The following is a 27,043-nucleotide window of genomic DNA, read 5'->3' on the forward strand; positions in this document are numbered from 1 at the left end:
AAGTGTCTTAAGTACGCAGGTAGGGAGAACATCGTCTATTTAGGATGGGGCCTTGAGGAATGCTAGGGTGATGGGAATGTCTTCCATAGCAAGGTTCCTGAACGTTTTCCATGTAGTAGTGGTTTATGTGTAGTGTGCTGTCAGTTGTGCAGTTGGTGTCTGTGTTGGTGAGTCATGCTGATTTTGTTGATGACTAGATTGTTTCGAAGGAGTGTGGTACGAGTGGATCAGGCAGAGGGTTGATGCAGTGCTTGATGGCTTTGAAGAGGCCTCTGCTTTAATTGTTGGCATTGGCTATGGTGTTTTGGTATTAGTTGTCCTTGGCAGTGGTGATCAAGGTAGCATGGAATTCCTTAGTAGGGCAAGGTCGAATGTGCTGCAGGATTTTGGCCAAGGCTTTCCTAGTTTTCCGATTTGATTGTTGAAGTTGTGTTCTTGAGTGTACCAGGATGCCCGAAGGTTTAGTCTTCAGTTTGTGTTTCAATAGGGTATGTTGGTTGATGTTGGTTGCGAGGGTGGTGTTGTGTTCTTGGAGAAGCAAGTTGCAGTTCTGGTTCATCAGAGGTAGATCAGCCTATGCGTGGTGGAGTTTGGCAAGATCCTCGGTGAGAGCCTACACTGGGAAGTTCCTGCATGATCTGGAGACTTGTTCTTGATGAGTGTGCTTGCCTGGTGTGACTAATGTCAAGGGAGATTGCCAAATGTCTGATCTGTCAAGTGAATTGAAGAGCTGTGATAGAGGGTGGCAGGGCAGTGATGCTGAGGTTAAGGATATTCCCTTTCCTGTGAGTTGGGTCTTTTGTGTGCTGTTTGAGCTTCAGTGTCGAGTAGGCATTGGATATCATCCTTTATTGAATTGGTTCTTGGGTTGCCAGGGAGGTCGAAGTCACAGAGGAAGATGTTGACGCGTGTGTGAGACACACGTTGCTGAGCAAGTCCATGAATTCTTCGATGTAGGAGGTGTTATGCTTGGGAGGTCTATAGATGAGGTGAAAAGTGACTGTGCCTTCTGAGCTGTAAGTGGCAGCAAAGGTTTCCAAAAGAGCCAATGGAGACGACGTCCAGTTAGGTGCAGGACCATGATGCCTTGTGATTGATGGCGAGGCCTCTGCTGATCTTTTTTGGGCCTTCTTGTTTTTGGATTCTGAAGCTGTTGGGAATGAGGACATCTGGGATGTGGGTGGAAGTGGCTCTCATCCAGATCCTAGTAATAAAGATGGCATCCAGGTCCTGTGTTGTAATTGGGTCAGTGATGTCTGCTGCATGGTTGATTGCTGAGCGGACATTGGCGAGCATCCTTTTTCATGTAGTTTTGGGGGATGCAGTGCTGATGGGGTCTATGACGATGTGGGTGAGGTTGCTGCGATGCAATGTCTATAATGCTGCTGGTGATTGTTAATGAGTGCTGATGGTAGGAATAGGCTTTTGGGAGAGAGGGGTGATCCGCATATTCTTGGGAGCATACCTGATGTTAGAGGAGCAGGTGTTCTTGTCTTGGTCCTAATCTATCTGTGCCAACAAGTTTTCTTTTAGAAGTTGGTCTTTTAGCATTCATCATGCTTTCATTTTATAACCTTCTGGGGGGATCGGAGGGCTAGCGCTCCTTGAAAATAAGGTGCCTATTGGTCCTTGGGTAGAGCATGTACTTCCGCTCCCATATTGTATTTGAGAACACATCTGCATTAATATGGAGATTTTGGAATTTGAGGGATAGAATGTACCTGGAAGCTGAAGCAGCAGCTCGGACCCTTTGCTTAAGATGCACACATCGAATCTGGTAAATAAAATCCTGCATGCCTCTTTCAAGTCTATAGATGGGTGGAGGTCCAAAGTGGTGTGTATTATTTTGGTGTCGGTCCAGTGTTTGTGGCTTTGATGCTCCTGCGGGGTTTGTACATGTCATTTTTATAAAACAGGCTTAGGTGTCTCTCTGGCAGGGGTATCTGGTCGAACATTTGGTGGGGTTAATAGGACCACCACATCTCCTGAAGGTCGCAGTCCAGTTTCCAGTCCATAAATGTTTCCCCAAGATAGGCTGCTCACAAGGCGGTAGTTCTTCTATTTGAACAAGGCGCATCTGAGTCCCTTATCAGTTTTAGAGGTGTTGTTGATACGGAAACTGGTTATGCTTGTGTCTGGAAGAATGGGTGAGTGCAATACGGGTCAGCAGCTATGTTTGGAGAGTATGTACTGAAGCAAACCAGAGGATTTTGAGGGTTGTGTAAAGCGAAGAAACAGCCGGTGATGCTGCAGCATTCTCCCCTCCTTTGCGCTTATCTAATTTTTCCAACAGCAGAAAGGAAATTGGAGGCAGCAAACCAGGATGCAGTGGATAGGAATGAAGGAAGAGAGACAAGCAGATTGGAGCTAGGGGGACGGAGAGCAGAGAGGGGCAGGGACACAGGATAAGCATACTTTCTGGCGTGCAAGGAAATGTCCGTATGTACACCTCCTTAACTACAGGCACCTGACTATGTTCGGGAAAACCACCTAATGCAGATGTCCAGAATTAAAACTACCCTTTGAACATGCAACCTCTGCCCGGCGTTATGGAATCTGTGTGTGAAAGATTATCATGTTGCCCATTTCCAGTCCTCCAGCTTCTGTCTTGTTGATTTTAAAATGTGTTTTATTTTGTTTAGTCCCTCCCTTTAATTACTGACCTTGTTTTACAGAACAGAAGGCCTTCAGTATACCTACCCACAAGAGACTACCCGTCTGAACAAAGTAAGTTACCTTGAAGTTTGGTCTTGAATGTAGCAAGCTCGAACTGCAATGCTCGTGTTATGAAAATTATTAGTTGGTTTTGAGCTAGGGGTAGAGGGCAGGTAGTGCTTGACCAAAAACAGCCTTTTTGATTTTTAAAGATATCCTTCATTGTCTTGGTCCTGTCTTAATAACTTGATGCAGCAAACTGATTCATTTGCAGGGATGCAAAAGAGTGGTGTGGGCATCTGGCATCAACTTCACCCATTAGACGCTCACCTTGTTTATACCCTTTTTTGTTCTTTGAATGTCTTGCTCTTGTGGCAGCAATACATTGGTCACAGCACCATGGCCTCTGTATGCAATATGTTTTCAGACTTCACTGACTGAATTCCAGTCACCCAGGACATTTTTGTTCAGCCATGGCCCAGTTCAGAAAGATGGGTGGTTTTAAATGTGTGGGCAAGTCGTAATCTCTGCCGATGGATGCCATTCCTTGTTTCAACATAAATGTTTGGTTGTTAGTTGGTGCCAGTGGGGTGGTGGTAATGTCTTTGTGTTCATGTGCTATATCGCATAATGTGGACAATGTGTGGTCTTTTGGCTCTAACGTATTTTTATGTCAAATGTTCAATAAACCCAGTTCATCAGGCATGTCTTCATTGCCTGATGCACTCTGGCCCTTACGTTTCAGCAAAAAGGGGGTCCATTTAATTGTAACACCTGAGCTCAGGGGAATGATCCTTTAAGCAACCAAAGGGCTACTTGAATTAGACCCGTCTTGTGCCCATCAATACTTTTGATGACTGTGCTGTTTACAATCTTAGGACTAGCCAGATAGTGATCGGTTGTGTTCTGTCTACAATTCTGTTGCACCGGAACAGATTGGACAAGATGTAAACCTGTTCTGTTGTAAAAATATTTGTTTTTTCTGTGCCATACACAATAGTAGTCTAAAGCACCTGTTGCACTTGTCTGAGTGATTGGTGTATTATGCCCCTGTCCCAGCATAGCCAGACTCTAGGTTATGGAGGATGAAAAGTGAAAGGGCAAAAGCGAGATGTGGTAAGGAGAGGGACTAGGAAAGGTATGCACAGACCTAATGCATTGGGAAGATATAATGGGGTAGAGCTAAATGGCATTTTATTGTTTAAGTAGCAGCGTGTGTTTAATTAAAGAGGGGATCAAATGGAGAGATCATCATGAAAGTGGGATGATAAGTCATTCTGTGGTAAAAAGCACCACCTAATTGACAAAACCAAAAATTGCTTTGGAGAATGGCTAGAAGTGGAGATGGGATGTGAGGCAGGACATAAAGTTTATGGCTGTTTGATTATTTACACGCCCATGACCCAGCTAATCTGTATAGCTATTTCCACCTATTCCTTGCCCTTCTTCTCCAAAACACTACCTTTTGGAGATCCCTTTGAGATAGTTTTATCAAGCAGTGCCATAAAACATAGTTCTGTAAGTGCTTGCAAGTGTTAAAGTAGTCAACTGAGAGTTAAAGGGGAAGTTAGCTCAGAAATGTTATTGTCCCAATCGATTGGGCATGTATATTTGAGCATAATGCGATTGATCTTCAAAAACGTCCTATGCACCTTACCTTGGTTTTACTCACATTTACACAGGAAAACAACACATAGGGTACCGCCATCTTGTGCTCATCTCATCGTTCATCCATCACTGTAAATTCAAGTACCCTTTTGGCAGTAATGCAGATCACCTTCTCAAGCGGGCATCCCTAGACGCTTCGATATGCTCCACCTATTTTCATGACGTTCAGGGCCAGCGTAGCCAAAGCTACCCAGTCATCAACACACCATAACTTTACCTAACATAGAACCAGGAAGATAAACCCACACATCCACACAGAGCAAGATATATTTTGAAGAAAACAGCAGTAGGCGGGAATGTAACAAGTACTTTTATTTTAGACATAACGCTCAAGAGAAGATTATGCACACCAAAACATTGATAACTTTTGCCAATAGAAGTTATAGCTAGCAAACCTTGCATGCTTCCAATTTTCAAAATGTAATGCTGATTGCATTCAGCGCTAGATTAATCCCAATTTTTCAGTTCTTTTATGTATGTAACGCCCTTATGTTACATCACCGATGTTGCTTCGACGCATATGGCGTTCCATTAGTCATAAGATCAAAGTCGTTTCACTTTTCAAACGCCACGCTTTTACATCCAATCATTTCACATAATAAACGCAGATGGGTTATCTTTATTACTGCGACTGCTAAAGGACAGATTGACCCCTGCCGATCGTCCCACATAAAGGAATATAAGAAGCGTCATTGATATCATCCAATTCTGATTGAAGAAGCCATCATGCAGAAGCTGGGAAGCATGGCATGTGCAGAATGGTAGAACATAGCTATGTAAATGAGAGAATAAAAAAAATATATTTCAGTATCCAGTTTGTAATCGAATATACACAGTAAATGTTACAATTTGCATCATAATTTACACCTACGATGTGCATTATTTTCGTATAATCGAACATTCGTCCAGCACATGGCTAGTCATCAAGCACAAATGCCATCTTCAAGTGCCTAAATATTATGTAAAATGAGGCTTGCATTATATCGCGATTTTCCATTCTCTATATGTGATGGCGATCAACCGCTTTAGACGACCAGTCTCACAAATAGAAACTAAAGTTTCTTATGTCCACTTTTAATTGAATCTTATGAATTATTTTGGGATATTTGAATCGTTGTGTCCTTCAAACTGTTAATGCGGTTAATTCAAGGACAAATAACAATGCGACCCTTCATTCAGTGCTCTAAGGCAGACGGGGGTTGGTTTCGCTTTTGTGAAAAACTTCTAAACAAAAAGACAGACAAGATGTTGTTGCAAACGCGTACAATTAAAGGCAGGTCCTGAAACTAGAAACCAAATCTAGCACATTCTATCCAAATTGTAGTAACTTATTTCAAATGTAATTAGTGTTCCTCACGTTGTGACTGTCCTTTTGGACAACATACATCAACCAGCATGCATCAGCTGGTTTCACCCAAAACCAGGAATGGAACCTTAAAGTAGCTTGTGTAAAGTGCTGCAGTAAAACAGGAAAATTAATGCTGTGGTTTTTAACATGGGAGTTATGCTATGAAAAAAGTCGATGAATGGGTGCATGCACTGGGTAGTAGGTGGGATAGATTCCGAACAATGCTGCAGCAGTGGGGTTGCAGTGCAGATCTGTCTGCCCATATGGTTCAGAACGGGCTAGTTGGTGATTGTAAAAAGGCTTTTCCACCTCTGACCTATACGACTTCTGAAACTGTCCATCGGTTACATTATTTCACGCTTGATACTACTCCATGCACCTACTTGCCTACATCTGAAAATAATGTATTGCTGTTGGCTCTGGAGCTAGCTCGGCACTGCAAGATAAAGAGATCCAAAATCGACTGGGCTGTAAGGGCTCAAAAGGGGAGCAGGACCAGCCAGACTGGTGCGGATGGAGGGAGCCCGGTAGAGCAAGTGCAGGATGGGGGGGGGGGTGGTGGTGGTGTGGGTAGACCAAAGTGCTGGGGTAGACTGGGCGCGGAGGGCATGGTGCCCTGTAAGAATCGGAAGGAACCAGGCAGCCAGACAAAATGCGGCATAGGGGGATATTAGCAGTGATGGGGAGAAGCAAAGAGAAGCTTCCAGAACTTAAGGAGATCCGGCTGAACTCTGAGAGGTGCAGGGATGCTCCTGCAGAAGAGCCGCCCCCTCCCCTCGCCCTCCCAATCTCTTGCTTGGGAAAGCGTCTGATCTGCAGAGAATTGGAGCTAGAAGATCGAAGGGCTCTAGCAGGGAAATTTAGGGAGCTTGAGTTTGTTGTAGCAGGTTCCCAGGCCCTAGAACCTGATCCTCGCAGCAACTGGGAGCCAGTGGAGAGATTGTAGGGCTGGAGAGATGCAGTCCCTGGGCTTGAGGCCAAGGATACATTTTGCAGTCCAATCCTGGATTACTTGGAGGGGGCGAAGGGAGGAATTGGGCAGATTGAGAAGGAGGCTTTTGCTGTAGCCCAGCCTGGAGAGGACTGCAGCTCTGGAAACATTGACGTTCTGGCAGAACGTGAGGAAAGGGAGAATGCCTCTTGGGAGGTGCATCTGAAAGTGGGCCTTCACACATGATGGGAGGGCAGCCAGAGAGTAGGATGGAAGGAAGGAGCTGTGGTCCCAATGAGAAGGATATCCGTCTTGCTAGCATTAAGGCAGAGATTGTTGGCAGTGCACCTTACCACCCTTACTTCATTTATTCGCTAACTAGATTGCTAGCATATATTATGCCTCTTATGAGAAAAGCTGCGTGTCCGATTTACCACCCGGCTACATATTGTTAAGGCTGTTCCTTGAGGCTAGACTGGCTCAGATTGCGTCCTCGCGCTAATTATGTCTCAAGTGTGTTTATCCTCATCTCAAGTAGCCACCCACAACACAAGGTGGGTCTTTGCAAGACTGTGTACTCCTACTTATTGTGATTATTGCCTGTTTGCACACCCGATGTAGCCCCCCACAGTATGTTAACACAGTCCACTATTATGCTGTAACCAACAGGTTTTTTACTGTGCTCTGAACTTGCTTCCCAAAAACATTTGGAACAAATAGAGGTGGAAAGCCTGGTGGTGAAAGGGGCGATTCCCTGCACAATGGGAGTGGGGTTCCAATGTGAGGTTGAGCAAAGGCCACAGGCGCGTGTTCAGAGCGCACATCTGCAAAGAACTCATTTGGATAACCTATTCTGTCACTCTGGATTACAATGCAGCCTAACCATGTTGCCCATAAGTCTATGGTACATTGTAATTGGAATGTGCGCATCTGCAATGCCATCTTTTTCACCATATTTGCCTGGCCCTTTCTGAAAAGTTTGAGTTTAGAAAGAAACCTGTCGCGTCGTGCAATTCAAAAACATACATATTATTGATCAGACTTCTTCCCTCTCTACATCACCATACCCATGGTTCGCACGCCACGCGGTTAACACTGCTTCCATGAATGTAAATTTGCAGTAATGTTTAAAACAAAGTGCCATATGTACCTACAGTAATTGTCAAGTACACTCGAGGCCTTATTTGTGGTATTTTTAGGATGGTACAAACTGACTTTGCACTGCTGCAAAATCATTTCCCGAGATGCTTTTTACAAATAGTTTGAGAATCAAAGGATATGCATCTACAATTTCCATCAAAAAATACTTTCCCATGATTTTGAAATGATGTACTTAAAATTATGATATTGACATTTGTGTGTGATTATATTTATATATATATATATATATATATATATATATATATATATATATATATATATATATATATATATAATTTTTCATGGCCACAGTAGCCATGTAGTTATGGTTAAGTTGCTGTTTCCATAGGAAGAGCACTTTTAGGGTGGCTTATAACTTCGCTCCCCCTGGATGAATCCTCCCCAAACCTTGCAATTATATTATTTGGCCCACTCTGAATTTGCTTGCAAAGTCTGGTGAGGTTTGGTCCGAGGGGGGCAAAGTTAGAGGGGGGGGTCCCAAAACTTATTTTTTTCCCATAGACATAATTGGGGAAAAAACTTTGCTCACGCCTACAGCCCAAACCGCTGGACGGATTTACACCAAATCTGCGGCGGGAGCGGCGGCTTGTTCCCGAAAGCATGCTTTCTTTTTTATTTGGTGTACATCCGTCCAGTAGTTTTTTAAAAAATGACAAAAATGTAAGTGAAGCAAAATTAGTGATATCTGTGTCCACTTCACGGACACACTTCCCTGTTCGCTCCACGGACAGGACGGGGATTGGGCAGCGCTAGCGTGATGTCCGCTGACATCTGACGTGCTTTGCTATTGGCTGCCGTGAAGCGTGCAGTGCGTCGTATTGTGAGAGACGCCCGCCATCTTTGTTCATCAGAGCGTTGCACAGTAAGCTCCATGTGTTCCTCCCGTTCCCCCCCCACCCCCCGCTTATGGCCCGTGTCTCTCTCCCGTTCCCCTCCACCCACCGCTCATGCCCCGTGTCTCCCTTCTTTCCCCCCCACCCCCTGCTCATGCGCGGTGTCTCGCCCTGTTTCTCCTTCCCGTTCCCCCATCCCTGCTCATGCCCCGTGTCTCCCTCCTTTCCTCCCCACCCCCCGCTCATGCCCCGTGTCTCCTTCCTTTCCCCCCCACCCATGCCCCGTGTGCCCCGTGTCTCTCCCACCCCCCGCTCATGCCCCGTGTCTCTCCCACCCCCCGCTCATGCCCCGTGTCTCCCTCATGCCTCGTGTCTTCCTTGTGTTCCCCCCACCCCCGCTCATGCCCCGTGTCTCCCTCGTGTCCTCCCCACCCCCGCTCATTCCCCGTGTCTTCCTCGTGTACCCCCACCCCCTGCTCATGCCCTGTCTCCTGTTGCCCCCCACCGCCCGCTCATGCCCCGTGTCTTCCTCGTGTTCCACCCCACACCCCGCTCATGCCCCGTGTCCCCTGTTGCCCCCACCCCCCGCTCATGTCCTGTCTCCCTCGTGTTCCCCCCACCCCCGCTCATGCCCCGTGTCTCCCTCCTGTTCCCCCCACCCCCTGCTCATGCCCCGTGTCTCCCTCCTGTACCCCCTGCTCATGCCCCGTGTCTCCCCTGTTCCCCCGCACCCGCCGCTCATGCTCCGTGTCCACTGTTCCCCCAGCCCCTGTTCATGCCCCGTGTCTCCCTCGTGTTACCCCCACTCCCCGCTCATGCCCCCCACTTGTCTCCCTCGTGTTCCCCCACCTCCCGTTCATGCCCTGTCTCCTGTTGCCCCCACCCCCCGCTCATGCCCCGTGTCTCCCTCGTGTTCCCCCGCTCATGCCCTGTGTGTCTCCTATTGCCCCCACCCCCCGCTCATGCCCCGTGTTCCGTCGTTTTACCCTCCTTCCACCGCTCAGCTCATGCCCCGTGTCTCCCTCATGTTCCCCCCACCCCCTGCTCATGCCCCATGTGCCCTGTTCCCCCGTGTCTCACCTGTTCCCTCCCACCCCCGCTCATGCCCACGTCTCTCCCCTGTTCCCCCACCCCTGCTCATGCCCACGTCTCCCCTGTTCCCCCCACCCCGCTCATGCCCACGTGTCTCCCCTGTTCCCCCCACCCCCGCTCATGCCATGTCTCCCCTGTTCCTCCCCACCCCCCGCTCATGCCCCGTGTCTCCCTACTGTTTCCACCACCCCCCGCTCATGCCCCGTGTCTCCCTCCTTTTCCCCTCCCCCACCCCCCGCTGATGCCCTGTTGTGTTCTCTTTATACACCCCGCCTTCCCTTTCCATGGTGGCCATCTTGGTAAAAGATTTTCCCCCGGTTTGGGAAGAAATCTTTTTTTTTTTTACCACCCGGGGTTCCCACTTTAGGGTCCTAAAATGCTAGTGGTCTTCATCTATTGAAAAGGATGTTATGGTGACATTGCACTAATAAAAACCTATGAAATTCAGCAAAAAAAAAATGTTACAGGGATGTTATGGTTAAGTTGCACTAATAAAAACCTATGAAATTCAGTGAAAAAACTTTGTTAAAGGGACGTTATGATTCCAAGTAAAACCGAAAAACCATTGAAATTCGCCAGTTATGGTAAGATAAGCAACCATAACTCGCGCCACCACCGTGCACTGCTAAGACGAACACCCACGACATCAAAGATGACATCACATGTCTGGCTCACTTTTTTTCTTTTGCTGACATATCTAGGCCACATGGTTTTCTTCAGTAACAGTCAGAAACTAAAAATTTTATTTTATTTGTAGACGTATCCTTCAAGTAGGTTCTTACAGTAATTCCCTTGAGTCCAGTCACATCATATGAAACACATACATACGGGAAGACACAAGCTTGAAAGACAGCAATCCTTTTTGTGCATAAAGATAATCAATAGACTTATGATAGTTCTGTTTTTTATGGCTGTACTTTCCCTGTGGGTCCAATCACATCAAGTAATACATATACATAGGGTAAATGGCAGCTTTGAAACGGAGCAATCATTTATTTGCATGAAAATAATCAGTTAAGTTCTGAATTGTTTCTGCTCCTACTTGTGCTTTTTTGCTAACTTCACTTTCCATGTATATACCCATATTGGTATGTGTTTTGTGTCTTTGTGTTTTGTCTGTAGTAATGCAATTATGTAATACATGTGTTTTATTAGCTACGTATTACATATTTCACAGTACACAAAAATCTATTAAAAAAACAATTATCATTTCATTATTCAACATATTAACATTACGAATATTATACCTTCATCTTGTACGCTGCACACAATGTTATGTTTCTGTATGAGTAGCTTAGTATACTAGATAGAACCCCATAATAGAATGCTACTTATATCGATGCATCGTTCAATGCACTAATTAGGGTATGATATTTATTGCAATAATCCTTGACACTTGTTTCGCAAAATTATAATAAGAATCCCTTGTACACATATTTCATGAAAAGTACATACACATGTGATGTCATCAATGACATTTGTGATGTCATCTTTGATGTCCTGGGTGTTAGTCTTAGCAGTGCACGGTGGTGGTGGAAGTTATGGTTGCTTAGCTTACCATAACTGGCGAATTTCAAGGGTTTTTCGGTTTTACTTGGAACCATAATGTCCCTTTGACAAAGTTTTTTCACTGAATTTCATACGTTTTTAGTAGCGCAACTTAACCATAACGTCCCTTTAACAAAGTTTTTTCACTGTATATGTGTATATTTACGGAAAAATGCCCTAGAAATGCACGAAAACGCAGATACTCACACTTAAACTCTAATTCAATCGTACATACTCATCTTAAGTGCTCAAAAATGAGTGAGACATGAGTGTCTGTAAAATACAAGAGACAAGAGAAAACAGACTTGGTATACTTGATATCAAACAAAATTGTGATGCAAGCCCAAAGATAGTTAAAGAATTCATGAATCGACACCCTTCTGAAATGAGAAACCATCTTCAGACCATTTGTCATTGGTACATACATTACACTACCAATTAAGCATTCTCCATATAAGTAGGTCATGTGAGTTGGCTGTATTGTGTATTAAAATGCTGTACAAGCAAGCGTCTCTTATCCTTAAGGTGGCAGCCTAAGCATAATAACATAACAGCAAAGTGCCAGAATGTCATTGCATACTGTCCCTTCTCACCCTTCACACCCTATGTCCCTCATATACCACTGTCTTTCACACAGCCTAATGAACTCCGCCTGCAGGGGGTAGCTGAGGCTGTATATTCTATAGATGGCTATGTAGTACTACGAATACTAAAAATGATGTTTTCACCACATTCAAAAGTCCACACACTTGACTTAATTTCACATACAAGTGAACATGCGTTACCTGTATTTGTGACATACCTGACAAATGTGCTTGAAATTTTCGCATGTGACTGCAGGTCTGGCCTGTCCCTCTTTAGTGTTGCAACCCTCTTTAGTGTTGCGACCCAGAGAATACGGCTGTGTCCCATGGACAAATTCTGTCCAGCAACAGTTTCTGCCTTCTCAACCCTGAACACTAGGCATTGCATGGCTATTAATGTCTTTTTAGTCATCTCTGCCAGTAGTTAAACAGTCACATCAATTTGGGATATCTGCAGCAAAATCGTGTCACTAAAGATCAGTTTCTACTGTGGTGGTGCTGGCGCCTATACTGGAAAAAAAGCTTTTTTGGTAAAATCACTGGATACCTACTGAAATAAAGGATAGTGCTCGGGAATGTCCATCAGAGCTTTTGAAGATGCTGCCGAGATATAGTTTGACCCCTTGGGTCTGTCACAATAGTCCTTCATTTCCAGGATCAGGCAAAGTCATTGGTGTGGCCATTTATGATGATATAGGGGGCCCAGATGTGGCTTTGAGCATCAGCCAGCAAGGATTAAGTGTTTCATAGGAATAACAAGGACAGGCGCATGTAACGTGGTGAAACTGCACACAGCTCACCAGGTAGGAGGCATTTTTATTTTCTGTAGGCATACTGTCCACAAGTCCAAAACTCATCAAGAAGTACAGTTGTACCTCCAGCCAGATCAGCAATGCGAAGCGTGGGGCTGCAGTTCCCATTTGTGCCAACAGGCACAGTGCCATCGCTCTTAAAACACAGGAGAAAAGTGTGTAAGTGTCAGTATCTTTATAGGTTTTTCTTACGACTTGAGCCGTGTCAGATATCCTAAGTACTTTTGCCACACGTTTCCACATTCTTGGTTTACACGTGCCAACCTTTTTTCTGAGAATCCCCTTATCCCTCTAGCTCCTGCAACTCTTCCTTCCTTGCTCCAATCGGTTGTTTATGATGACCCCTTTTAATTCAACTGAACTCTTTGCGTACAATGCTCCTTACGATCTGTAGCTGAACATGCTTGGTCAACAGGTAAAATAGATGCAGTGACTGATTGCCTTGAAGCTGCTTTCAGACCCATCACAAAGCTAGGTGCACTAGACGCAGTGCCTTTGCTAACTTAATTAAATCTGGGATAAACACCATAGGGACACCAGAAGCAGCACATGTCGAAACATCCCCACTCTCCTCATATGGGTATACCATACATTATTTGCCACAAATCCTTGTGCATCCACTATTCTGAATTTCCATCATTATTATCCATAGTCAGAATCACAACTACTTGATGACCTCAATAATATTTGATCAAATTGTACCATGCAAGTTTAAACCGTTAACATCCATACCGTTTGCCGTCTTTGAACATGATTACAAGAGCAATCCATCATTCTAATATACATTTTAAATCCAGGGTTTTCTTACTATTCTTGATAAACAACAATTACTGGTTTTCATTCGCTCCCCCTTTTCTACTGGAATAAACTACAAATCCTTAGAACATACTTAACTTTGTGCCGGTGGAAGGGCGCCGGTATCCGTTTGTACGTTGCTGATGTGAACTAGCTCTTGCTGCCCTCCACCTTCACAGCAGTTGGAGTTGTGAAACTCACTTGGTGGGGCCCATAGAAATGCCACTCATTCCAGTGTCGCACAAAGGTGTGGGTGAAAACCTGGTCCCAGGGGGGCAGTTGTTGCTTGTGCAGTCGTCTGAATCTGTTCTGCTTTCTCATGTAGACCAGTTGGTGAGAACACCCAACCTGTGACGATATAAGTCTGACACTTTTGGTTAAGGCCCTAAGGTACTCCCTAAACTCCTCCCCCAAGAATCTCTGCGGATTTATGTGCATCTGATGCTGTGTGTGCAGACGAGAGTGTGTGTGCAGATGAGAGTGGGGTGTGTAACCCTTGCCCAGCACAATCTCATGCGGGATAATGTTTTGATCTTTCCCAGGCTAATTCCTCAAGTAAAACAGAACAATTGGTAGGCAATAGTGCCAGTTTGTATGCAAATAGCTGCATTCTTTTGACAATCGAGCCATGAGAACACCGTTTAGCCTGTTCACTGTTGTGTTGGCCTGCGGGTGGTACACTCACTACAGTTTGTGCTTACTCCCCAATTGTGCTTACTCCCCAATTGTGCTTACTCCCCCAAGAGTGAAGTAATCTCTACGAATAGGGCATTTAAGAAATGTGTCCCATTGTCGTACTTCAGGACCTTACAAATTCCCAACTGCAGAAATACCTCCCTCATCAATGGGGTACGCAGGGGCCAGCTGCAAGCCAAAGGGAAAATGCGCAGACTACGACAATCGGATAACGAAGAAATTTACGATTTTTTTATCATGATTTTGATCATGTCCACAAAGTCAATGTGGAGTTCTTGGAATGGCCCTGAGGGCCTCTTATCATTCTCATGGTATTGCCAAGAATACATTCTCTGCAGACTATACAATTCCCTACAAATTTACTTGCCTGTTCTTGGAGGTTTGGTATGAACCATTCCTCCTGGAGCGATGGCTCGATTTGTCACTGTGAAGTATGCGACTGGTAATGCAGTTGCTCTAGCAAGCAGTTCTACAGGCATTACTACTTTCCTCGTAAGCCCCTGTCTCCACACAAAATCCAGGGACGAGAGGTCGCATCCCCTTTTTTCCCCAGAGCTCCTTTTCATCCTTGGGTGCCCTCTTGCATCTCTATAATTTGTAGAAAAGACACTGCAGTGTATGGGGCTGGCAATTGTACCTGCTGGGATACTGTTTCCATTTTCTGGGAATCTGTAAATAGCAAGTATGCGGTTTCTTTTGCCGCCCTATCTGCGGCATCATTTCAAAGCGCTTTAGGGTTAGTACAGTTAGTATGCGCAGTACATTTAACAATCCCTACCTCTGTGGATAGTGCTTCCAATTAATCTGGACAGCAGTGGAGCATGTTGGACAGGGGTCCCGTCAGATCACCTCACGCCTCTTCTCTGGCACCCTGACAAGCTTGAATGCACAGTGGAGGAGTCCAACTAAATAATGACTGCTTTCCCCTTACAAATTTCTAGCGCCTCTAAGTGCCACTAATTCTCCCACTTGCGCGGAGGTATGCAAAGGCAACTTTCTTCTGTCTGACCTGGTATTCATCCACAAGGCCCAAAAGTGCTGCACCCGTTGCCACTCACCAGTGTCCTGATTGTCGAGTACCCCTCAACAACAAGTACCTTGCCTCCCTTAAGGCATCCATCTTAACTCTTATTATTGACACTATCCTCCAGTTTTACTGGATTGGCTACAAATGTCGCAGGATTGATTGGGTGACACAGTACGGAATGAATGGATGCATTCGATAGATGAACCTCCTTCCCCGAGACTCTTTTGGCCGTCAAAGTCGACTTGGATTCTTCCAAGTTTGCAAAGACTGCATGCTCCACGTACATTGTCACCAACCCATAGTAACGGTTGATGACACTTGAATTGCAAAATCTGCTGCCATTAAAGCTTGTTCATAAGGGAACTGTCCTTGCATCACTGGCTCTAGGAGTCCACTATAGTATGCTAAAGGTTTATGGCCTAGCAAGGTTTGCTGGGCTAGGACCGCTGTCATTACTTGCCTGTTTGAGTGAGAAAACAGATATGAAATGTTTGGTTATTCGGAAATCGCCAATACTGGAGCATTGCTGATCACGGCCTTGAGTTCCCGAAAGCAAGTCTCCATTTCCTTGGACCATTCTATTGGACCTTTTGCACTCACTTCATACCCTGCAGTAAGGGCCTCGTGTTACTAGAGTAGTCAAAAATCCATGATTCCACAGGGAGTCCCAAAAACTGCTGCATTTGTTTCACTGTGACTATCTGGAGCGTATTCTGAACTGCAGTCTCTCTCTTTCTCTTCTCTCTCCCTTTCTCTCTTCCCCCCCTCTTTTATCTCTTTCCGCCATCTCTCTTGCTTTCTTCACAGGGTAGATGGCCGTGTTACATGGGGACTCTGGCTTCAGCAGCGCCATAATGATCTTATAAATCCCTTTTGTCCACCTCTCTAGAGATGGTGTTGCTCCGGATTCTACTTTTATCCATACTGCTCCGACACTCTTTAACAGTAGCACATCTTAAAAATTGCTGCTCCACAAATGGTCCGGCATCTTCTCCAAATCTTCCTTCCAATATGGTGATGTATGTCTAACGATGAGCATGGTTTGTGGTTCTTCCCTTGCTCTATCGCTAACTGGCCGGGCAACACAATCTCAAAAACCATCTCTCCTGTATCTTCAAACAACTGCTTGTCGGACATGGCCCTTAATAAGGCCGGATCGATGCACAATGCTGTGCGCCAATCTGTCTTCCTCGTCAGTGCTTGAGAGAAGTACCCTGTTCTTCTTGGCGACTACTGCTTCTAGTAGAACTGTAATAATGGTGCCTAGATTACTTCCTGCAGCACAGCAGGCCAAAGGAAAAATGCAGTCGGTAACCGCCATATCGGATCTCTGATTCCCAGGACCCAACTCAACAAAAGCATTACTCAATGAAAAAACAAAGTCGAATGTACAGGTATGTGTGCAATACAACAAAGGAGCAGATACATTTTGTGTACCTTCCGTAATGCGTAGATATTCAGTATAAGGAACTGACCGCCTATCCCCAGACAATCCCTGTGTCCATTCTTTTGCCTGACAAGGGAACTCTCCTTTTAATGCAAGATTTCGTAGCCCCTGTATCGACCATGAATGACAAATTTTGGGCACCTACCTGCACATCTATCCATGGCTCCTCTTCCGGAGGACACCCCTGGAGATCCCTGTGGGCTGTCCTAATCCTGGTACCGGGGAGCGGGAAATGATTCCCTCCAAAAAACATTTGCTCCAGTGTAATAAGTGACTTGTTCCTTGGGGTAAAGGATTTTTCTCCCATTTCTGTACCGGTGCCTCTGCTGGCATTGTCGGTTGAAATCGCATAGGTCTGTACAGCGCCAGTCACTGGGTTCTGTTCAATCCGCACCTGCTGTTCAGAGCCTGGGGCATATGGCATGGCGAGGGATTGCATTAGCTGAGCTCCTACGTAAAATACTGTGGCCTGCTCGGGCAATCTCGTGCCGCGTGTCCCATCATTCTGCCCGAACATCAATGAACCCCATAGTGATCTCACCTCCTCTCTCCTGACCTCTACCTTCAAGCTCCTCCTCCTTGGAGACTTCAATATTCACCTTGACTCCCCTGATGCAACCTCTGGACTGTTCTGTAACCTCTGTGACACTCTTTCGTCTCAGTTCTTCCCTCCAGTCCGACACACCTTGGATGCTCTCATCTCTGCTGACATCCAGTCTCCAACCCTCGCACTACTCCTCACTCCTGGTCTGATCGTAATCTCCTTTCCATTCACCTGGACCTCCTGGGTCCCCTGGCTAAGCCCCCGCCTGCACTGCCAATCTCCCTCATTCGACCTATGAAGGGAGTTTCAGTTGCTGCATTTTGTGCCACCTCCACCTCCTCTGATTCTCAATCTGACACAGCCCTTACCAACCTTCAACTCTCCCTCTCCAACACTCTCCTTACCCCGTCATGAAGATCCACATGAAACCTGCCTCCAAGCGCAACACCTGGTTTGATTCTGACCTGGCATCTCTGAAACGCAAGTGCCGAGCGGAAGTGGCAGGCTCCAAGCGCACCCTCTGACAAACTGGCCTACCACCTGCTCCAAAGGCAAAATAGACTCCATATGCTTGAAGAAGAGTACCTATTTTGAAGCCTGCATCTCTGGGTCCACTAACAACACGGTTGAACTTCTCAAAATCTGCAAGGAACTTGCCAATCCTACTGTAGTCTCCTCCTCTTCCTTCCCTGGCCCTCTGCACTGCGCTAGTCTCTCACTTCATCACTAAAACTCGGGACAGCCTGTCGTCACTCTCCTCTACACTTCTCCCTCATCCACTGTCAGGTCCCCCTGGGCCCCTGCCCTCCTACTCTCCTCTTTATATCCCATATAACCTGATGAGGTTACTAGACCAGTCCGCTTCATGAAAGTCTCATCCAAACAGGTTCTCCCCTGCTTCTCCAGATCTATCGAGGACCACATTGTCTCCCTTGCTTCAGCCTTGACTGATTTCCGCAATCCCTCCTTTGCCACTGGATCCTTCCCCTCACTCATGCACTCCTTTGTGCACCCTCTCCTCAGAAAGCTTTCTGCCGACCCTTCCTGTCCTGCTAACTACCTGTCCTGTACCCTCTTCTCAATCTGCCGTCCCTTCCTGTCCGGCTAAATACCTTTCCGGCTAACTACCACCCTATCTCCACTACCCCCTTACTGGACAAACTCTTGGAAGAGCTGGCCATCTCCCAGCATATCCACCACACTGAATCTGTTGGATGTTTCCACAAGCACCAGTCTGAGCTGCCATCGGCACGATAACTGCACTCCTGAACACCCGTGAAGACTTCTCTCTAATCTCGACTCTCCTTCCGTTCTCATCCTTGTTGACCTTTCCGCTGCCTTTTCATATGGTCAATCATGCCATACTTGGCTGCGTGATACCCTTGGCATCACAGACCTGACTCTGGACTGGTTGACCTGCTTCCTCTCTGACTGACCATTCCAGGTTCAACTAGGTCCTTTTCTCTCCTCCAGCTCACTCTCCACCTGCAGTGTCCTTCAGGGCTCTACCCTCTCACCTTGGCGTTTCAACATCTACCTGGCCCCTCTAGCCCATTTGATCTCCACCTTCTCTCCTAACTTCCAGTGTTATGCAGATGGCACGCAACTCTCCTTCAAGCTTCTCTCCTCTGCCTCCTCCTCTTATTCCTGTCTGCCTGTCTGCTATGCAGGCATGGTGTACTTCTAAAGATCTCGGCCTTAATGCCAGTAAGACAGAGATCCTTCTCATTAGGACCCTTGCTCCCTCCGTCGCTCCCACACTCTGGACATCCTCCATGGGCCCTGTGAGACGAGCATGGTATCAAGAGGGACTTGGAGATGTTTCAAAACCTTTATTTACTAAGTTTCCTGGGTTGCTGTAATGCCTACTGGCCCTACCTCTGAAGGGATGGTTCCCTTAACTGATATTTCTAAGGGCAGTCGCTGTCTGAAAGTCCGTACAAATATCTGTCTGTTTCTAAACCTATGCTTGCCCTCACTCTTACAAACGTGTTAGGAAGTCTTTAAAAAGGAAAGAATTGTGGTTCAAAGAAAAGGAAATGTAAGACACAGCTGGATTCAGATAGTCTTACCAATGGGTGTAGTACTGCCAGTGCAAGATAGTTCAATTCAAAAGGGGAGCCCTTAGAACCTTCCACTCGGGGCACTTGCAGCAAATCAACAAAGTTCACAATATCCTTGGGTCTCTTGGTTATCCCTTCGCCAAGCTTGGACTTTTCTAGTGCCACACAAAAAATTAGCGTTCTGGTCAGACCTCTCGGGGTTCCCTTCCCCAAGTGTAGGCCTCCCTTTACGCAGTTAAACAATTTCTCTTGCACAACCCTTGCTAGGCCTCTCGGGGTTTCCTTCCCGAAGCTTAGGCCCCCTCTGTCTTTTTTTAACAAAGTTCTTCTGGTCATGATGTACCTTTCACTATACAGTTCTTGCATGGGGCATCGGGTAGCATCAGAGACTTCCGAGAACGCTGGGCTCTTTGCTCCTCCCAAGCGCGACCACTCTGACCACTTTAACCCCTCTTTATTCCGTTCTCTTCCTTTTTATCGTTTCACCTTCAGGTGCTTTCTGCACCCCTTCTTGCTCTCCTTGTTTCATTTATTTTACCGTACACACTTGCACCTTCACGCTCGTTTCTCGTGCCTCTTGCAAACTTCACATCTGTTTTGCGTTTGCCGCTTGCGCCTTTTTCCTTATTTGTTTTTTCCTATTTATCTCTTGCACTTTCTGTACTTCTTATGTCTCTTTCTGTTTTCATGTATTTCATATGCTTTCTCCCTCTTTCCGTTCCATGCCGTTTTGTAAACTGTACCTTTCTCCTGCTCCTCTCCAGTCAAATGCACGCTGTTGAGTTTCATTCTCTGACTTCACGAAACCCCTCTGGATATGCGGGTTTGAGGTCAGGGTCTTGCCACTTGGGACCGGCACAGGTCCCAGGGGAACGAGCACTTAACCAAACGTCACCAGCAGGATGCAGGCTGCCTCACTACGGCTCCTTGGCGGCATGGCTCCCTAGCCACACTGCAGCCCCTCCCCAACACCGGACCAGCACCTCAGCATGTCGCTCTCCTCCAGGCTCCAGCTCTGCTGCTCTATGCTTCTCTGGTCCCGAACAGCATCCCCAGCTCGTGCCCTGCTTCTGGCAGAACTCCACCCTTCATTGTTTAAGAGAGAGTCAAGCGGAGTCAGGTGTACAGTTGGGATGAAGTGCTGACCTTGCCTGACTCTAGTGGGACTGCCTTGTGGTAGATTGTAGTAGTTGGCCCCATCTTGCTTCCCAATGCTTTTCCTATGGGTAAGCCTCATTCATCTTAGTTGCATCTTCCTCGTCTCAGTGTTCTTTTGGAAGTGGGGAGGGGGAGATCGGTTGTGATTGAAAAACCCCATGAAGATTGAGGGAGAGTGGGTTGGGGTATTATTGGTAATGGGGGAATACCATGTCTCACCCTTGGGTATTCTCTTCCCAATTCCTCATGACCCTCCACTCGGGTGATCCTCCCTCACTTGTCCACCCCCACGGTCAGGATCCAAAAGCAGTGGCCCTTCCTTGGACACCTGAATGGAAGATCCTGAAGGAGTAGGTGGGAGAATACAGTCTGGTTTCTCACAGCCCCCTCCCCTCACCCACCTGTGAGGCAAAAAAACCTTGTGTCTTCTTCAACTCCTCTCTCCTTCCCTCCTCATATCAGACTTTGCCAAGAAGGCCCACTTTCAGCTGCACCTCCTCGGAGGCATTCTCCCTTTCCTCGCCTTCCCCCAGAAACTCAATGTTTCCAGAGCTCTGGTCCTCTCCAGGCTGGACTACTGCAACAGCCTTTTCCTCAATCTTCCTAACTCCTCCCTTCACCCCTTCAACTAATCCAGAGTAGGGCTGTCAGACTTATCCTTGGCCTCAAGCCCAGGGACTGCATCTCTCCAGCCCTAAACCCTCTCTACTGACTCCCGGTTGCTGCATCATCCAAAAGTCTTCTGTGGCATGAGACCCAGCTACATTCAGCTTGCTCTCCCTAAATAACTTCCTGCAAGGGTCCTTTGGTCGTCTAGCTCCAACTCTCTGCAGATCAGATGCTTTTCAAAGCAGAGAGTTGGGGGTTAGGGGGTAGATCTCTCTCTCTCTCCTCTGCAGGTACATCCCTCTCAAATGGCCTCCCTGCCCCTCTCAGGCTTCAGCTGGATCTCCTTAACTTCCGTAAGCTTCTCAATACCTTACTTTTCTCTTCCTACTCCCCTCCCCCGCTAATGTTCCATTCTGCCGCTTGACTGACTGCCTGATTCCTTGGGCATCAGGCCCTTCTTGTCCCGTCTACCCCTGCACTTGATCTCTCCAGACCCACCGCACTGTACTTGCCCTTCCTGTCCCCCACCACCCTGCACTAGCCTGGCTGGGCCTGCATCCCCTGAGACCTTCCAGTCCATTACATCACACTTAGCACATGGACCTTCCTTCCCCTACACTCTGCATTCCCTTGGCTTTGTCAACCTGGCCTCCCCTAGCACTCGCTTATCCCATGGGTCTTTCTGCCCTGACCTGTAGCCCCTCCGCTCCACCGCACTTCGTTACTGCACTTGCACGATCCTAATAGACCGTTTTTGTCATCCCTGTTCCCCCCCCGCCACCTGATTTTGTTGCCCCTTGAAACAAAAATGACTTGCATATAGAATCTGAACCCTCAGCACAAGATTTCAACCCAAGGAACCCATTTTTCCGCCTTCCCAGTTTCTTAATCGTCCCCACAGTAACTCTCCTTCCTTGCTCGCTATCACCGCAATCGCCTTGCTTAGCTATTCTCTTTAATTACAATCCTCACTCTTGGATAAAAGACCACATCTGTATCCAAAAAAACACACGCCAGTCGATATCTCCTTGGCTCTAGCATAGGAGTGCAATGGTTTCCACTACAATAGCGCTGCTCTCGTTCTCCATCTCTAGTACAGTATTCTTGACTACAATACAGTCTTTTTCTGACTACAGGAAGATTCCCATCACAACTTTGACTAACCAAGAAACACGAAGCGAGGGCTCAGTCCGCACAGCCAATACAAAATGAAGGGTGCCAAGGATATACTTCAAAAAGTTATCTATGGGTGGATTTAACATAAGATGCCACCTCGGCCCCCCCTAGGTGAGGGCTCCAACCAGACAAACAAACTGAAGGCTATCGGGACAAACCTCACGATGTACATGCTGTTGGGGGTACCACATCGCACCTCTAAAATAACAAACTAGATAAAAATATATACAAAGGACTTGCAACGAAACAGTTTACTCACTTCTTCTAAACATTCACCCTTTCATTCCCTATAACCTCGTCTAATCTCCCCACACACACACTCCGATTCTACCCTTAAATCAAAGAAAAAAACCCTTTTTCTTACCCCCCATTACTCCCTTGCTTTACCCGCCAAAAGTGCACTCGCATGAACTCTTAAGTGCTCTGAAGTGGTGCACCTTCAATTCGCCCTGCACAGCTGGACCACGGTACCGCGCCTCCAGGGAACAGACAGGCCTGTAACCAATATGGTGCATGTGGACCTCTCCTTTTATCGTATTCGAAAGACTGGTACCCGCAGAGAAGCACCGCACCCGAGTTGTGTGGATAGGAAACGCCCCAATGTCTTGGAACAGCATGGACTCCTGGCCGGTTCACTAAATGGAAGGCCCGCTAATCGCCTTAACCCAAAATAGGCCCACCACTTAAGAAGCAAGTGCATGTTTGTCCGTAAAGCAAGTTTATTGTACAATCGGCCTGGAGGAGCTAGATGACGCTGTAGAGTCAAACTAACCCAATTCTCCCATAACCACAAGAACATGTCAAATTATATCAATTTTGCAACAGTTAAAACTCTCCCACATATTTTAGTACAGATCATCCCCCACACATTATTGGTCAAACCTATACAAAAGAAATCCAATCTTCTCCAATTGCCACATTCTCATTGGTCACATTTATCTAACTACCATCATCGGCTCATATTTACAGCACACCCCTTTTTTGAGATTTGTCAGTGGTAGGTCATGACATCATCACATAGTTACACATTTAAACACAAATCATTACAAGTTCAACTTGGCCTCGGACTTTGCAAACCATGTGCATCATGTCTAGGGTTATAAAGATACTTCAAACAATATGGGTAAGGAATGTTTCCTTTGAACTGGCCATAACTATCTCGTTGCCCAGACTTGCTTGGGTCCTTGTTTCACTATAATCGAAACAACTACCAATACAACATGCATGGCCTTGGGACACAACCTGAGAAAATAATTGAAACCCATAATGTATTGGTCAACTCTGCCCTTAGTTGTCCCTCCACCCCAGGTTTATTACTCAGCCGTAAACCGATATCTGGGTTCCCATGGACAATAAATAACAAGCTTGCATACACTTAAAAAGATTAATCTCCTTTCTACAATAGTGCTAAGCCATAAAAACTTTGGGCCTACCTGCGGCTTACCATCTGGTATTGTTGCAGCTGCCCTTCCTTGGACTTCAATCCTTACCAAACCAGTTTTACCAGTAATAGAGTTCACCTCGCAAACCCTGGCTGCACTACCTGGCGAAACTATGAAAAAGTACACGGCATACAGAAAACTACTGCGTCCTCTTTACAGTGGTTTCTTCATTGCAAATCTCCTTTATCACATGCGCATTATGTAGCTCCTCATTGCCCAGTTTCTAGGCTCTTTGTGGCACAGCAAACCTATAGTGAGTTTGTATTTCATCAGCGGTTTTGACATGTGTCTTGCTGCGCGCTTGAAATCTAAAATGTATCAACTTAAACACAATACTAATACTAAAACTAACACATATCCCATTAACTACACTAAATGTTTGTAAAATTGCAACATTGCACCAACTTTACCAATTCCCCAGTCATCAATATGGCACATGCAACTTGAACACCTCTCTCCTTGGGACCTTTACTGACCACCCCAACACTCCACTTTCCTCTCCACCCTCTTTGAACTTGCAGTGAACAGAGATAAGTGGTTGGGAGAGCCCAGAGGGCAATAGAGGAATGCAGATGAGCTGTTCTTTCATTAAACAGGTAATTTAAATAACCTGCTTTGCTACACAAGTGCCACTTTAATTAGCAAAACTACAGAATTGTATAGCAAATCGCCATACAACGCTGCTTATTTTATGCTTGGGGTAGGGTGTGGCAAGACTGTTTAGTTTTGAAAATTATGATTATGAGTTTCTACTTGGTCCTCTGTCTCATAGATAATCAGCCTGATTGGCGATGGGCTGGAGAGGTGGAGGTGAAGCGGGGAAGGTGAGCAAACTTGAGGGCTTTGTCGTGAGGTGAGAAAGCATAGTTGGGAAGGCCATAAAGTAGACTGGCACAGTAGGTGGATCGAGAGGGTACTAAAGAGGAGATTGGGTGCTTAGCAGTGTTGAAGGAAAGAAGATCCCTTTTTTCTGATGTTGAGACTTAGTTTGGCCGCAGTGGCAGATTTGGAGGTGAAGAGCGAGAAGTTGTGAGGTGGGCCAAAGATGACACCAAGGTTGCGAGCAGAAGCAGACTAGGGAAGGTAATCTGAAAGAGAAGAATAGAGGGTGAGATGAAGAGGGCCCGTTTGGATGAGAAGTAGATGGAGTACTAGGGCTGTTGGTGACTTGTTATGAAGTGCTTTCAGGACTTCCTCTTACATGAAAATGAGACTTGTTTCTGTACTCCAGATTGTTGTTTATTAAATATGGGGGAAGTTACCTTTTCCAGTATATTATCAATGAAAACCATGTTGGATATGGGTCTGTAGTCTGAGTTTCTCTGGGTGGGCATTCAATTCTTTTTTTTATTTATTCTGATTATTCTTATTATTTTTGGAGTGGTGAGTGTTATGGTGATGGCTTTTTGGATTGTCTTGATACTGCCTGATGATTAGTTATAAATTGTGGTCAGTGGTTTAGCTAGGTTAGCCATGTTCACCAGAATCAGGTGGGCATTTGCCAGATTATTCTCCTGAGGTATTCAAGGCAAGTCCCTTAGGTTTAATTGTTCAAAAAGTAAGGGTGCCAGCAGAGGACTCTGCTGCTCGAGAACTTTCTTTCTGAATTTTCATAAACTGTTCATTCCACAGCGTCACTAATGACGTCATTACATTGGGCCTAAACCCGCACAGCTGATTGGTGAGACCGTGTACATGATCCTGCTCCATAGGGGATGCCAGGCTATGATTGTTTCTTGTCTCAGCTGTCTGTCTTTTACCACGTGGGTCATCTGAGCTCATCCCTCCAGGGACTGAAGGTCTGGCTCTTCACATGTTGCTGTTCCAAGGCTACTACTATTACTACTTCATTATGACATGCACCTTAGAGGCTCGGGAACTGGCACCAGGGGGTATGGAAGGCATACAATCATGCTGACTCAATACATTCTGTGCTCTGTCCATATCGCACTTGTTCACACCCAAAGCTTCCACCCTCGTTTTGATCTAGAATTGATCTCTCCCTATACCTTTTACTACAAAGTGTGTATTTATGGGAAGAGGTGAAATGGTTGTGCATGTTTAGATCGTTTACAACCATTGGTTTTATCGCTGGTGGACTGGGGTCACTCACTGTCGTGGAATGTAGAGGTTCCAAGGACGGGTCATTGATGGGCGCCGTTACTCTTGGCTAGTTGGTGGGGGTCTGCTGTTGGTCGGGCTGTGATGAGTGCGCACCACGAGGAGCCTGATGCTGTCTCATGGCATTGCAGGGCACATTCCTCTCTTGGGATAATAAGTAATTGCAACAGTTGAGGAACAAAGGGAAGTTTCAGTGAGAATTAGCAGTGCTGTTTAATCAGCCTTCGTTGGGGCCTGTTTAAGTTTCTTCGACCAGGCCTACGTTTACTGCGCATCCATGAAGGACTGAATGTCTACCGTAACTATAAAATGGCGTCTCTTTTTATGGGAGCGCTCAAAGTCTATGCATCTACAATCCCTGCAATAGTCTACTCTGGCCTGGTTCCTTAGCAGGGCCCTCTTAAACCCTCCCCCCCCCCCCCCCGGTACATTGCAGAGACCTGTTGGACTCACCTCACTAAAGCGCATAAGAGGGTGGAAAAGGGGGGGGGGTATGGTGTGGCAAGACTGTGTATAGTTTTGGAGACGAGAATGAGTTTCTAATTGGCCCTCTGTCTCAGCCTAATTGACAATGGGCTGGAGACGTGGCGGTGAAGTTGGGAAGATGAGGAAACTTTAGTACTTTGTTGAGAGGTGAGAAAGCATAGTTGGGAAGGCCATAGAGTAGACTAGCACAGTAGCTTGATCGAGAGGGTACTAAAGAGGATATGAGGTGCTTAGCAGTGTTGAAGGAAAGAAGATCCCTTGTTTTTCTGATGTTGAGATTTAGTCTGGCTGCAGTGGCAGATTTGGAGATGAAAACCGAGAAGTTGTGAGGTGGGCCAAAGACGACACCAAGGTTGCGAGTAGAAGCAGACTAGGGAAGGTAGTCAGAAAGAGAAGAATAGAAGAGGGGGAGAGGAAGAGGGCCTATTTGGATGGGCAGTAGAGAAGTATATGGAGTACTAGGGCTGTTGGTGTCTTGTTGTGAAGTGCTGTCAGGATTTCCTCTTACATGAAAACAAAACTTGTTTCCAGATTGTTGTACATTAAATATGGGGGTAGTTACCTTTTCCAGTATTTTAGCAATGAAAAGAATGCTGGATGTGTGTCTGTAGTTTTTGAGTCTCTATGGGTGAGCAGTCGTTTCCTTTTTGTTTTTGTTTTTTGGGATTGGTGGGTGTTATGGTGAAAGCTTTTTGGATTGTCTGGATACTGCCTGATGTTGATTATTTACAAAATGTGGTCAGTGGTTCAGCTAGGTTAGCCATGTTCACTAGAATCAGGGTGATTGGGTATTATTCTCCTGAGGTATTTAATTTCTTAATGATCTTAATGTTCTCTTCAGGTGTGA

The 27,043-nt window shown here is 46.1% G+C and overlaps 1 protein-coding gene across 2 annotated transcripts in view; it reads left to right on the plus strand.

The window, feature by feature from the left end:
• Positions 1-27,043, plus strand: part of DDA1 (DET1 and DDB1 associated 1) — a 60,292-nt gene that overhangs the window by 25,656 nt on the left and 7,593 nt on the right. For both annotated transcript variants that reach the window (XR_011303426.1, XM_069648968.1), the window contains exon 3: positions 2,676-2,727. Coding sequence is in view for 1 of the 2 variants with exons in the window: in XM_069648968.1 (XP_069505069.1) it covers positions 2,676-2,727 (52 nt within the window). In the remaining variant the exon portion in view is untranslated. The remainder of the gene's footprint in view (positions 1-2,675; positions 2,728-27,043) is intronic.

Source organism: Ambystoma mexicanum, chromosome 1p, assembly GCF_040938575.1.
Source record: "Ambystoma mexicanum isolate Mex_15411 chromosome 1p, UKY_AmexF1_1, whole genome shotgun sequence".
In the NCBI taxonomy this organism is placed as follows: domain Eukaryota; kingdom Metazoa; phylum Chordata; class Amphibia; order Caudata; family Ambystomatidae; genus Ambystoma; species Ambystoma mexicanum.